The sequence below is a fragment of the Piliocolobus tephrosceles genome, chromosome 2 (assembly GCF_002776525.5).
Source record: "Piliocolobus tephrosceles isolate RC106 chromosome 2, ASM277652v3, whole genome shotgun sequence".
Classification (NCBI taxonomy): domain Eukaryota; kingdom Metazoa; phylum Chordata; class Mammalia; order Primates; family Cercopithecidae; genus Piliocolobus; species Piliocolobus tephrosceles.
The window spans coordinates 135,079,259-135,094,649 of NC_045435.1; the positions used below are offsets into that span (position 1 = coordinate 135,079,259).

The 15,391-nt window shown below is 38.5% G+C and overlaps 1 protein-coding gene across 6 annotated transcripts in view; it reads right to left on the bottom strand.

Annotated features, from left to right (window-relative positions):
- The window catches only part of PLCH1 (phospholipase C eta 1), a 281,678-nt gene that overhangs the window by 201,331 nt on the left and 64,956 nt on the right, over window positions 1-15,391 (bottom strand). For 3 of the 6 annotated variants that reach the window (XM_023192287.2, XM_023192292.2, XM_023192291.2), the window contains exon 1: window positions 6,642-6,988. The exons of the other annotated variants lie outside the window; for them this stretch is intronic. In XM_023192287.2, the coding sequence (XP_023048055.1) occupies window positions 6,642-6,684 (43 nt within the window). In that variant the 5' untranslated portion in view covers window positions 6,685-6,988. Of the gene's footprint in view, window positions 1-6,641; window positions 6,989-15,391 lie in introns of those variants that run through there. 6 annotated transcript variants of the gene reach the window in all.

A 15,391-nucleotide genomic window follows, 5' to 3' on the forward strand; every position in this document is an offset into this window, starting at 1 on the left:
GCACCTGTTTACTAAGTCCAACTGAAGACCTGCCTCCTGTTCATACTGTTCATATTTCAACAAGTAGAAATAGGAAGGTGGATATATGAAATGGCTCACACGATGTATAGTCCTCATTCTCTTTTGTTAACCACATAAAAGTTTAATTTCTTTATGAGACCTACATCAATGGCGTAACTCCTTTCTGTTTACATGCATGTGTGCATGTATGTACTACACGTACCAACACCTCTGGAGAGATGCAAATCCACATGACAAAATATCAACTATGGTTATGTCCAAGGAGTGGGAAAAGCAAGGAGAAAGTTCATATTAGCATTTGATATAAATCAAGATTGCTTGTTTTTTTAAACCAGTCCTTGGGTATAACCTTAGACATTCCAAATAAAACAAAGAAAAAAGATTATAAAGGGCAAATGATGAACTTAGACATAAAGATGAAATGCAAAGAGAAATTATAAAAGAGGAATGAAATTGTCCTTTAAAGCTGCCTTTTATTTCATCTCTTCTTTTCTCATTTGGTTTTATTTCACCATCCTGAGTTAATCCATAAATGCAACGTAATTCCAATCAAAACCTCAACTTCTGGAACTAGACAGGCAGTTCTAAAATTTATCTGGGGGAAGAGGGTTGCCTCAGAGCCCTGCTTGTATATTTTCTCAAGTTTTATCTTTATACACCCTCCCTGATAAAACTGAACATACTCACGTGGATTTTAAAGAAAAGCAAGAAGCAAGAGGTCACTGGATTAGACAAAAACCTTATGTAACACACATCTACAACCATGACTTATTCTTTAAACAGATCGATAGAGACAATCATTCACCTTTCTTCAGAGAGACAGCTGAAGTAACTCTAGCTCACTCATGGTAGCTTCTGTTTTGCTGACAAGTAATTAGAGACAGTTACAGATCATTTGTCAAAACTTCAATGGGTAGGGTTCATGGCCCTGATCTGAACCAATCTCTCAAGCAGATGACAAGACCCTTTCCCTTGGGCTGTGTAATCTATCTTTCACAGCACTTCTAGACTCTTTCCCCCAAAATACCACTTTTACATCACACATGTACCCCAAAACTTACCATCTTCTCCCCTTGCTCTTTAGATCCAGCTCAAACTCCTCAGGGAGATATTAAAAACCTGGCTGACCATTCTTCCCCCACTGCTTCCCTGTGCCAAACCCTGTGTAACCTACCATACTGTTCCCCTTTCCATCTCGCACTCAGGAAGTACGTATTTGCAGGCCCATTTATTCCAAGGAACATCAGGCCAACCTGTCAGCTGGGGAAAGGCATATGCACAAAGGAGGAGATGTTAAACTGAGATGTTTTCATAGAAGCAGAGAACCTTTTACAAAAACAAGCAAACGATTGCTTCCTGCCTATGTATCTTACCACCTCTAACAAAGTAATAACATTTCTAAGAGAGGGAACAGAGCTGCAAGTCCAGGTTCCAAAGTCAGCCAGCAGGATTCAAATGTCAGCTCTACCAGTTACAGCTGACCTAGAGCAAGTTCTTTTCTCTCTATGCACCTCAGATTCCTTGCCTTTAAAATGAAGATAACTATATGCACTTCATAGAGTTATGATGAAGATGGCTGGTTGTCAAAATTAGTATTAGGTACTCGATTTTTTTCTAATGAATTTGATCCCGTCATTTGCTATAGAAAACTCTAGAATCTGTCCTTTTCCTCTGATGCTATGTTCTGAAGCAGTAACCCTAATCGAAATAACTTGGGCGGTTACTTTGCTCTGATGAGCATTTATATAGCCACAAAAATGTAAATGTAAGTAGTCACAGTAATTTGAATCTTGTTTATTGATATTAAACTTTTAAAGTCAATCTATGATCAAAACATAGAAGGAGTAATTATGAGTACAGAAAAATAATGAAAAAATGATTATACAAAGAGAAGTTAGGAGGGATAAAAGAGGCAAAGGTTTGGCAAAGGGAGAGTGATGGTCACTAGGTAGAGTAGTCCAGCTGGCAGAGCAGGAAACCAAAATGTAAGTGAATTGTTAAAGATACGGGGATAACCAATAGGGTAACCAAAGAGGACATGGGGCAATATAAGTGAGCTACTTCTCATCTATCATAGAAGAAAATCAATAATTAATATCAAAAGTTGAGAAATCAATAAGTGGCAGTGTAAGTGCGTCAGTTGGAGATATAAAAGTAACACTAAAACCCTACAAAAAGGAAAGTAAAAGAGTTAAAAGTAATTTATTTGGAAAGAGGCAAAGAGGGCTGAGGAAAAACACTATATTTTTTGTTAATAGTTCTGTAATACTGTGTTTAAATTTTTCAACTTTTTAAATTAAGAAAGTATAATTGAAAAAAGTCTATTCACAATACCAACTAAAATCATAAAAATAAACCTACCAAGAAATGTGAACAACCTATATGAAGAAAGCTCTAAATCTTGACTGACGTAAGAGAAGGACCTAAGAGAAAACCTAAAATATGATGAATCCTACTATGTTCCTGAAAGGAGGAACCAATGACTTAAAGTTGGCAGTTCTCCTGAGTTAATCTATAAATGCAATGTAATTCCAACCAAAACCACAACTAAGTGACTTCTGGAACTAGACAGGCAGTTCTAACATTTATCTGGAATACAAAATACATGAAAAGAGCCAAAAATTTTTGACTGAGAACAATAAGGGAGAACTTGCCCTCACAGATAGTTCAGAAATAAACTAACAGCTCTGTAGAACAGACTAAAGCACACAGCATTATGGATATCATCTTCTTCATTAAATAGGGAAACAGCCATATTCCACAACATGAAACACTGGGAAATGGCCACAGACCTTCCTGCCCTAATGTTATATTTGGACTGATTATGCAAGCAATATGACAACATTCAAACCAAATTCTTGCAACCTAGGAAAGGTCGAGGAGGGGTTCTGTAACTTCTTGGAGAAATCATTTTTTGTTTGCCATAAAAGAATAGAATACTCATAATTAGGCACAATTTTGTCTAGTGGACAAGAGGTCATGACCTTAGTAAGGACAGAAATGTTAAATTTCTTATCAGGCAATGACTTTCTTGTAACTAGTTTATCCCAAATACAAGGCAGTGACTGAATTAACAAGTGTATGCAGAAAAAGCAGCAGTTATGAATTCTACAGCAGCTTTGATCAGTGGCAAAGGACACCAATGTGGACTTGAGAGTCTGATGTTTTCTTATGAAAGACCATCTTGGCTGGGCGCGGTGGCTCAAGCCTGTAATCCCAGCACTTTGGGAGGCCGAGACGGGCGGATCACGAGGTCAGGAGATCGAGACCATCCTGGCTAACACAGTGAAACTCTGTCTCTACTAAAAAATACAAAAAAAAAAACTAGCCGGGCGAGGTGGCGGGCGCCTGTAGTCCCAGCTACTCGGGAGGCTGAGGCAGGAGAGTGGCGTAAACCCTGGAGGCGGAGCTTGCAGTGAGCTGAGATCCGGCCACTGCACTCCAGCCCGGGCGACAGAGCAAGACTCCGTCTCAAAAAAAAAAAAAAAGAAAGACCATCTTAGCTAAGAAACATGAATAGAGACCATTGTTTCCTCAACTATTTACTGCAACAGCTTTTTGGTCTCCAGTGCTCCAGCCTCACCGGTTCCACCATCAGTCTCCAAACTGTTGTCAGAGAGATCTTTCTAAAACTCAAATCTGATTAATCTCTCCCCAGCTTAAAACTTTCTGTTGCCTTTTTTTTTTTTTTTTGGTAATAATATCTAAATGTCTTAACCTGGATTACCAGGTCCTTATTATAACACCTGGTGCTTGCTACTCCTTCAGCTTCAACCCTTGCTTATCCACCTGACATCATCCTCATCATATTTCAAGGCTGAGTTCAAATGTCACCTCCAGAAATCCTTTGCTGACTTCTCCATACTCAGGTACCACTGGAATGTTCCTCTATTACAGTATTACTGTTATTACAGTAATTATAAGCATGTTTGTGCACTATACCAGAAGTTACTAGAAGACAGACAAGTTCTTTTATTCATCTTCACATCCCCAGCCAGCACCTTGTAGATAAAGCACTCAGTTTATCTCTATTAACTGTACCCATTAATGATTAACAGTTGAGAATTCCACAAGAAGCTCTTGATTTTCCTTCCCTAAAAAAAAAAAAAAAATCAGCCTTGTACAAAGGATTCAAATGACATAGCATGAGCAAAATCACAAATATCTAAATGTAGCAACTTCTAAAAGAAAAAAAAAAAATCTGTACGATTGAGAAGGGTAGGTACAGCTCTCATGATATGGGAACTGGATGGCTCAATTCCAGCCACAGATCTGTTCCACATCTTCAAGAAAATTATGCAGCCTCCCTAGGACTATTTTTTCTTCTTATAAAAGAATGAGATTGCTATGGTTTCTTCCTGCTCTAGAAATCCAGGACTCGCTCTTATGATAAGAGAGTTCCATCAGGCATTCGTACACAGCATGCACACTGCTGGCATGTAGGCTATACTAGACCATGAGGGAAATTAGTAGCAGATGGTACCAAAGTTCTAGGTCAAAGTCAATCCAGAACAAATACAATTTCTTTTCATTAAAGTATATGAAATATACATTATCCTTATTTGTACAACTATACCATTTTACATTTCTGTGGTCTTTTTCTATCTTTCAAATGCTTTCAGAGACCAGTAATTCTTACAACAACCTTGTGACATAAGCAAGAAAATAGTATTACCTCTTGTTACCAAAAAAGGAAATTGAGGCTCAGACACATAACAAGATTATAAAAACACCTTCCTTACATGCCTCAAGCTTGCTCCTGCTTCTGGTTTTATGTTGCAATTCAGGTCCCTACATCTTCTAAGTGTTGTTCAGAATCACTGAGATGAGGTTTAGTACATTACATGAAATTCTAAGGTAAACAACAATAACAGTAATTTCCTAATTATATACATAAATACAAACTATAGTAGCAAACATGGGCTTTATACTTCATGGTCTTCCTGCCCCTGAATAAACATTCCTCAACTTTGTACTCCAGTCAATTGAAGCCACTCCTCTAATGTTACTGTTTAACAATGCAACTCAGATTTCATGATGTTTCAGAATCTATCCGTTTCACACACTCAGATATAGAGTTGATCTGCATAATTTAAGATGTTCCTCTTAAAATTGATCTGGAAATCAGAAGAAAGATTTTTTTGAAAAATAGTTTTGCTACCAACTGAAATGATTTTAATACCAAGATGGCCAGTCAGTAAGGAAAATTTTTCATTCAGCAGAACAAAATCACTAAAATAAATAATAGAAAATCTATTAATAAAATATGAAATATTTGCTCATTGAAAAATATCTGGTAAGATATCTGTATGTGAAAACATCTATCTTGAAACAATACACCTTAGATTCATCAACTTTAAAAGCTTGTATGACTAGAAAAATTATTTCAAATTTCCACAATGTTTAAGAATTAAAGCTCTATTTTAAACTTAAAGATCATCTTAAGTGGTTAAAGTAATAGAAGTCACTTTCATCATTACTTCCATAATGTGTAAAGCAAGATGACCCTGATAGTATGCTGTGCAGTTCAATTTACTCCTACATTCTGCATACATAAGAGTTTCCAAACATATTATAAGACAAAACTCTAAATGGAAATTCTTCTGACAAACTGCATATCAAGTGAGCCAAATCCTTCCCTATTTCTGTATGAAAGCTTCTTCCCATGCTTAGAAAACTCAGGTATACTCAAGAAAATCTCAACCATGGTACAATTTATATTTCGAATAAAAAGCAAACATTGATGCTGGTACTAGGAACATGGCACATTAAAGTTGATACCGTAAACTAGCAACAATATCCAGACAGGCTTTCAGATCAGCATTGATGTGATAAAGTTACATTTGAGTAGACGCATATGAATAATCTGAAATGACAGACAGATTTCAGTTTGAAGGTAACTTTAGAAGACATTTCTTGACATGTCATTTATTCTGTCTGACCAGGAAGGAATAATTCTTATAATTCAAGAACAGTCTCCATAGATTTTCAATTTCTGATCTCCTAACTCATACTTTAAGATGTTTCTCTCATGCTCCTGGAGCTGACAGACAGGCTCTAAGAACATGATACATGAATCCTGCCTCCATTTTATCTGTGCTGAATACTTCTGCCATTCTATTTTATAGAGCTAATTATTTTTACTATCCCTGACTAGCTTGAATTGATACAAATTGGGAATCATTCTCTCCAGATTATTGTAGAAAGTTAAAATATAGCTTTATTCATCATTATTCAAAGTGAACAAGACTTGACAATGTTTCAATTAAAACCTACTGTTTATAAATGTCAGACAAATTAAATTTTTAGGCATGTCTGTATCCTGACTTACAACCTAAGAATACAAATTATTTTCTCACTGACGATTTTAATATAATGATATACTTTCAGTTTGTCAGCATGCAAATTCTACTCTTATAAAAGTCTACATTTATAAGAAAAAAAACACTTCTATCTAATCAAAAATACTTTGTTACCTCATTTCATACTGAAATATAATAAATATGTTCTGAAGAATTCAAATAAATATTTAACTTAACTAAACATGAAATAAAATAAATGTTTACCGTCTTTTACTAGGACTATTACACTTACCTTAAAATTAATAGTATGAATCTTACCTTTTTCTGGACTTAAGTTTTTATACACTTCAAGGTCTGCCATTAAATTTAATACTATTACACATTATTGGCAAGAGCAGTAAAATTTCTCTCTAAAGGCAAAGCCTTTTCCTGATACACATCTCCAAAAAGGGTGGGGAAAAAAAAGGCAAAGAAATCCTTAGCAGCCCCCAGAACTTGGCTCATGCTGCCCTTTATGGCATGATGAGATCTTCACAATTCAGGCTTTACAGTGTGGAGAAAATAAATCCATGAGATATGATTATAGAACTTTGTCCTAAAGTGAAAAGCACAGCCAGATAAGCACACTGGAAGCATCTGCTCCGGGCTGCCGCTATTGTGGGAATGCAGGCGCTGTGGCTACTTTGGGTATGAGACATGCATGCTTCGTGCAACCGCGTTAAAGCCCTCAAGGCATTATGCACATTTAATGTCTGGGAGTGTAGGTCTTTAGCCATCAAAGAAATCCTCACCTTCAGAGGTCATTGAGAAACACTGATTACCGTGGGAGTGACGCAGACTAAATACAGAAAATGATCATGCACACACAGAGACACAGAAGCACACACACAGACACACACATACTCTCGGAAGCAAACATCACTCCATCGGAGGCAAACACAATCCATTAAGAAATAAGCTACGACTGCCCTATAGACTACTTTTGTGCCAGTCAGGTTAAGCGCATATTCAAAGCATTGAGGGTTTTCCTCACTTTTTTTGTCCTGATTTTGTTCATACACAAACATAGCAATGATCACTGAAAAGACTGGAATGTTTCCAACTCAGAAGGAATGAGGTTACAGTTTCAAAACACTCGGTGAAGGCTATTTCTTAGGTTACGAGAAAAAAATTTCACATCCCTGTGGACGTGGATAAGGTAAATAGCATGAATGGGTCTAAAAAAGTCAGTTTTTGGTGAATGAAACCACACGATATTATAGTGCAATTTTCCCTAAAGTCTATGTAAGCGTTATTTGCAACTTTATTCAACTTCTTTGAAGAGATAGGTAGACAAACCTACACATAAGCAGGTATATTTCATACGCAATTTACGGTAGTCTTGCCTTTAAGCATTGTAACTAAGCCTCTTATCCTGAGTATTAACTCTCTTACTCCAGCATTCCCTTTCTAATATCGACCCTATTGCCATTTTCTTCTCCCAGCTTCAGCTGTCCCTCCCCTACCTGTGGCCCTTAGGACTCCCAGCATCTCCCATTCTGCATATACCAGTGTCAGGCCCTTTAGGCAATTCCCACCAGGGCCACCCAGCCTAGATTGCTAACTCACCCCTCGATTCCAAGGTGCCAAGCTCTATCCCAGATCCAATTCACCTGTTTCCCATTTTGCGCATCCCCTGCCCCAAATTGCAAACCACACTATTTACTTTTAAATACTCTACAGACACTTGGATTTCAAAGGTATATGTGGGCACACACAATTAAATACACGATGAGAATATCCTTCTTGCAAGACTGAATCTGGCACACGTACATACATGACTGTACAAAATAGCCATTAAGAGTTTAGATGGCCGGGTGCGGTGGCTCAAGCCTGTAATCCCAGCACTTTGGGAGGCCGAGACGGGCGGATCACGAGGCCAGGAGATCGAGACCATCCTGGCTAACACAGTGAAACCCCGTCTCTACTAAAAATACAAAAAACTAGCCGGGCGAGGTGGCGGGCGCCTGTAGTCCCAGCTACTCGGGAGGCTGAGGCAGGAGAATGGCGTGAACCCGGGTGGCGGAACTTACAGTGAGCTGAGATCCGGTCACTGCACTCCAGCCTGGGCGACAGAGCGAGACTCCGTCTCAAAAAAAAAAAAAAAAAAAAAGAGTTTAGGAGCCTCTCTGCCTGGGTTCAAAGACTGACTCTGCCACCAACTAGCTATGTGACTTTGGGCAATTTACTTAAATTCTCTGCTCCTCCATTTCCTTATTTGTACAGTGGGCATAATAATAGTTTCTACTTCAAAATGTTATTGCAGTAATTAATTTAATACACATAAAGTGCTTAGAATCACAATTATATATTATTATTGTTTTACTATTATTAGTCTTGAAATTCTTTACATCAACCCAGACAAGGAGTGGACTTCATTGCTTAATCTGAATTAATCAGTGGTCCGAACACAAGATGGCACCCCAAAATGTGAGATATCTCAGAAATACCCATTCCTGCTAAATAATCCAAGTATTTAATACTCCCAGATAATTTTATACAAAAAGACAATGGTGTTTTCTTAACACAAAATTAGTAACACCAAATAATGAATGTCTTGTTCCTTTGGCTGCCCAGAACCAAAGATGCCCAAAAAGCAAGAGGCATCTTGGGCTTATCTGTCACTCAGTCCTGAAAAGAGGTGAAGAGCAATGTACTCCCAGCTGCCAAGAAGGTTTGGAAAGCCTTCCTTCCAAAGATCCCCCCTCCCCACTCCAATCTGGGGTCAAGAAAGAGGAAGGGGACAAACTTTTTATGTGCTGCCTTTACCCACCGGGAGTCTTGCTCATAATAAGTTCTTCATCCCTCTCACCTCTTGCTCCTGAAGCCCCAGGCTCCTCCCTGAAAAGGCTGACATGCAGGATTGGATATGGAGCCCAACCACACAAGCACATGGCAGGTTTATCCTGAGTGGCTCTGGGGCACCTTTGACGGCCAAGCCACTCACCCAGGGGAGCACATAGCAGCTTCATAGGGCAGGTGGGCAAGATTTTAAAAAGCAATTATGGCCCATAAGTGTCTGTTTGACCACCAAGGAGCACTCACAGATTTTTGAGAGCCTAGAAATATCTACTCCTTATTAAATACTCCATTCTTAAGCAGTAGCAAATAACCTCCTATGCAGCCCATTCAGAAGAATCATAAAACTTATAAACACCTATCCTGAGGTTGGCAGAGACACTGAATGAATAACCATAGCTCTGAAATCACTCCCCTGTGTTCTCCCAACAGAAGATCATGTACAGTATCAAAGCTAGGCCAACAGACTCTGGGGGCAATGGTGCTTCATCTGATGGATCACCTCAACAACCCTACAGCCTTAGAATCCTTCACTTCTTAACTGGCACCCTCATTTGAAAAGTTTGGGTCTTTTCCAGATTCATTCTAGCACCGTACTTGGCATACAGTAGGTACCTTGTAGACCCTCATCAACTTTCTCCATTTTTAATCATTAGACCTAACATGAAATTACCTTCAACAATCAGGTGAAAAATAAAAAACAATATTTCTGAGTTCAGCTTCTAACTTTACAGTCAGTGAAGGACTTTACACCTCATCTGACAGCATTTCCCTCATCTTTCATACCTGAGTTCTACTTCTGATTTCTTAAAGAAACATCATAAAGTAATAGGCAAAAGCAATGGTTTCCATGGAAGACGAAGAAAGATGTAAGCCCCAGCCTTTTCCTTTACTCACTGCCTGACCTTGGGTCAGTTATGGGTAGGGTTGTCAGATAAAACAAGACACCCAGTTAAATTCGGATTTCAGAGAAACACCAAATAATTTTCAGTTAAGTACGTCCCATGACATACTGCATTTTTTCTTGCTCAATATTTTCTGTATTTTTTTTCCTGTATTTGTACTTGCTGTAATATTCCTGTATTTTTTCTTGCTAAATCTGACACCACCAAATGGGGGTCAGCGGGGCTGGTGCTCTCTAAACCTCTAAGCCTAAATATCCTCCTCTGGTGATGGCAGTACCTACCTCACAAGGTATTGCTGAAGAGTAAATGAGTGGTAGAGGCCAAGGGCCTAGCCCTAGTGACTGGAAAAATAAATACTCCATAAATAGAAGCTAATGCCGTAAGTGAATGGCCACGCCAATCACTGGCTTGATATAACTTCATTTAACCAAGTCTCATTTTTAAAATGTTCTATACAACACTTTTGCCACACCCCAACCTCACCAGTCATATAATTCTAAACTGAGATAAACTTGGAGTGAAAACATGGAGCATATCTGCCCTTAGGGCTCACAAGTCCAATCAGAAAACCTACTGACACAAACCTAGAAACCATGTCACTTAATGAAACATTATTATAAAAGCTACCATTTACCAGACACCACTATGCAAACATTATCTTCCCTAATCTTCATGAAAATTCTGCAAGGAGATATATTAGTACCCATATTTTAAAGGTAAGAAAACTGATATTCAAGTCTGACAAGATGTCCAAGATCACACAGCTGTGATGAACCAGAATTCAAACCCAAGCTGACTCCAGATTTGGGCCCTTTCCCCTGGCTCTGTGCTTTAGGTCCTGGAAACCATCTGTAAGGTTTTAGGCCTGATATTGAAATGCCTCATGTTTTTTTCCCAGCTAGAAAATATTCCCACACAATTTCAGAAGCTGTTAGTGTCTCTGGCAGAGAAACACAGAAATGCTTTAAAAAAAAAAAAAATAAAAATAAAAAATACTCGGCCGGGTATGGTGGCTCACGCCTGTAATCCCAGCACTTCGGGAGGCCAAGGTGGGCGGATCACGAGGTCAGGAGTTCGAGACCAGCCTGACCAGCATGGTGAAATCCCATCTCTACTAAAAATACAAAAATTAGCCGGGTGTGGTGGCATGCACCTGTAATCCCAGCTACTCGGGAGGCTGAGACAGGAGAATTGCTTGAACCCAGGAGGCAGAGGTTGCAGTAAGCCAAGATCATGCCACTGCACTCCAGCCTGGGTGACAGAGCGAGATTCCGTCTCAAAAAAAAAAGTCATTAAAGCCATAGTACCACTTTAACTCAAAGTATATTCACAGTTTTCATCACAAAATGGAAAGTAGGGGAAAAGCAAGTATAGGGTGCAGCTTCACCATTGAGAGCCTCCAGTCACACTCAGCTACTGCTTCCTAAGGCCTATCCTACATACAGGTACCTCGATAAGGGGAGGATCTCACAGGAACTCTCATACTCTGCTGTTAAGTTGTACATTGAGAGCATAAACTGTAACAAACTTAATGAAGTCATCAGGAAAGATGCAGCAAGATTTGTAAAAATGGTTATGCTTATTTTAGTCAATAATCATTGCTGCTAGAAAGCTACCATAAGGAAATCATTAGAAATATAAACATCTATATAGAAGGATGTATCCTTTGCTTAACATTGGTTATAATAATGAATAACTCCCAACCATCTAATCGTCTACCAAAAAGGGAATCATTGACTTAAATATACATTCACAATTTGGAATTCTGTCTAACCATTAACGATGTCTGTAAGACATTGCAATTACCTGGAGAATGTTTGACATACTAAGTGAAAAAAGGAGGATACAAACTACCCAATGTTACTTTAATTATGTAAAATATATGTGTATAGACATATAGAATAAATCCTATAAAAATAGATGAAAAAATGTTATCAGAGGTTATCCATGGCTATCTCTAGGTGTTTTACTTTCTTCTTTATATGTGACTATATTTTGATTATTTAGAACCAGCATTTATTTCTTTTATACTCAGAAAAAAATAACATTATTTTTTAAAAGTGTAGCCAGTTTAGTAACACTAAACTTAGAAAAAGAACATAATCTCTTCCCACTAGTATAATTATGGAGAACTTGCTTTGAGGCTTACTAACATTTATGAAGCACTTTGCTATGTTCCAGATACTGTTTCTAGCATTGCACATGCCTTATTTAATCCTTACAATGCCCCTTTGAGTAGATTAGGTACAATCCTTTCTCTAGTTTCAAATGTGGAATCTGAGGCCAAAAGCAGTTAAATAACTTCCCCAAGATGACACAGCAAATCTGTGATAGACCTGGGCTTTGAGTCTCCACAGAATGTCTTTAGAATCAGTGATCTTCACCAGATAAGGTAATATGGAGATCTTGAGTCACTTATTGCCTTCAGTCTCTCTTTTTTTCATCTGACTGTCTCACAGAACAATGAACAGAGCAACCAGAGCTTAATTCCTTTTAGGAAATTTCACTGTGCACTCAACTACAGAGGAAACCCAAAATCATTGCTATAAGTTACATATCAAAATTACCAATGTAGCTATGCAAACACATGAAACCTCAACAAGAATTTTCCAATCTACATACAACCCCAAAGAGCTAGATGCAGGGAAACTCCCAAGTGGATGGTCCAGGGAGATGTTCCCAGGATGAGCAAGTACATTTCCTTTTCATAAAATAGGGTTGTTTTTTTTTACTACCACTGAGACATTGTCCTGTCTGAACCCCTGCTTAGTCTTAAGCTGTTCCAGAGTATTCTGGAGACAATGGGCACTAATCTTTCATCGAAATCCCTTGACCACTCAGCCATCCTTACTCAACTAGCTGTCCTGAGCAGTATCTGGTTCTGAAGCAGAGGGTAGCACTATCCATTATTTGGCCCGTGCAAATCACAGAAATAAAAAATGAACTAACTGAAGGGTTAGACTTTAGCCTCTGAGTGTCTGCTAATAATCTATGGGATAGACTGGAAGTATGCTTTCAGTTTTTATTTACAATGGACTCAACTCACTAAAGATGTAGTCATTGCAAACTTGGAGTTAAATGAATGAGAGAAGGTAGAGATCATTTATCAATTCAAACAAGCCCAGCATAGTTCATGCCTGTGGTCTATTCATCATCAGTACATTTGAGGAAATTGTCATTATATGAAGTTCAGAAAGCCCCATCAGGATTGTTTCAGAAAATTGCTGCAACTTTGATATTAAACCCCAAGGAACAAAATGGAATGCTACTCTGAGTTCATATACAAAGGAAAAGGCACTTCACAAACAAAAATGTATGCAACGTACCTAAATGCTCAATAATGGTAATAATTACAATTTCATCACTCCTGTATGATGCTTGATAAACTCTATGCCTTGTGAAGTCCTCTAGGAACACATACCCCACATGAGCCTGACAGCAACTACAGGAAGGCAGACAGGCAGAATTATCATTCTGCATTTGCAAAAGAGGAAGCTAAGCCTCGGCAGCTCCCTGTGACTTGCCCAGGGCTATAAAATTAGTCAGTGGAGAAACTGGGCTTTCCAATCCAAACACAGTGCTTTTTCCCCAAACCAGGCAAACATGTTTAAAATATTACTGCCAGCAAGAATTGCTAGACAACAGGATAACAGAGTATAACCAACCACTTAAATTACAAACCCAGTATACTACAAAAATTTTAGCCAAGAACAGATGAAGACCTGTAGGGGTGCAGGTTTCCATCCAGTGCTTGCTAAATAAATGCTGAGAATAGGCTACACAAGGGTTTTACTCAGAGAGCAGGCTTACTGTGAATGTTTATTCATCACTGGGGAGAGATAACTCTATATTCTAATGAGACAGAACATGTCCTATAAATCACACACACTTGTCAAATAAACCAGTTTGGACTTCTCCTACATTAGAAACCTGACATGCATCAGTGGACAGTAATTACTACACATTTTTAAGCATCTGAATCCCAAAACAAACTGAGTATAACCCATATTTAATTTTGCTGTGTTCCACAGGACAGAGATGAGCCACTCATTAGCCTGACTACCTCTTTGAATGCTGCCTGCTTGATGACTTATTGATCTCCGCTTTGAGACTCTTGGCTTTAAAATAAAATTTTTTCATTATTTTTTGAAAGACTTGATTGTTTATTGGTCATGTCACTTTAAATGTTATAGGTTAGAATAAAAATTTACAGGCACATCACTGTCAACTTGATGAATATGTCAATATAATTGAAAACAAAATCTCTGGTAGGCTCAGAACTTGATTTCAACTTGAGCAATCCATGAAAATAACCAAGACCTCGTGGGCAAGATTTTACAGACAAGTGCTGTAAGAATCCCAGGATCTTGCAGTCAGAGAACACTAAAGCACACTGAACTTTCTTTGGTAATGACTCAGAAAATATAAAATTCTGATTGACATTTGGGTGCCATGAACTCATATCCAGATATAAATAAAAGTACCCAGACTTTGTAAATCAGCATCAACTGTTTGAGCAGCTACTATCAGTGCTGAACATTAACAGAGGAGAATTAACTAGAGATAGGTAGTCACATGGGAATCTCTCATGGTTGTTGACAGTGACATATATTAAAACAAATATCTGTCCTGAGGGCTGAAGCTTTAATTAAATTCTCAAAACTTACATAGTCATATATTCAAACTCCCCCACAGCACTTGGTATGCACTTTTCCCTGAGCAGAAGTCCCCTTACCTCCTCCCTTGGGAGGTGGAGCTGGATGACTAGAGTGGAAATGTCCAGAATAAATCCTAGGTGTTTGTATTCTCTAGCACTCCAGCTAAAAGAGGACTGATGGTTGTATAATAACCACACTTGGACATACCTGATATCTTAATACAGGATATTTTACTATGCCTTAATCTGCCATCTCTGAGTCTAATAAAAGGTAAATGATATTATCTGCCCGGGCATGGCTTGACTTACAGCCAATCAAATAGGGATTACAATACATGCATTCAAATAGGAGATACGGATGGTCATCATAACACAAACCCCCTACCCCCTTATCCAGCAATACTGAGCCCTGGGATGCTACGTATACAGACTGGTCCCATAAGGAAAGCAAACATAGAGATAACCATAAACTGGGGGGAGCGGGGAGAGCAGAGAAGATGATTCTAGATTATTGAACACAACAGCCGCATCTCTGGGAAGTCTCTACAGGCCACCCAAACCCAAGGGCCTGACTAAAGAGAATTCAAACTTTGAGGCTGCCTCAGAACCACCAGGTCACTTCAACCCCCGCAGAATTCAGGGATGTTTGCTCTGTACTACCAGAGACT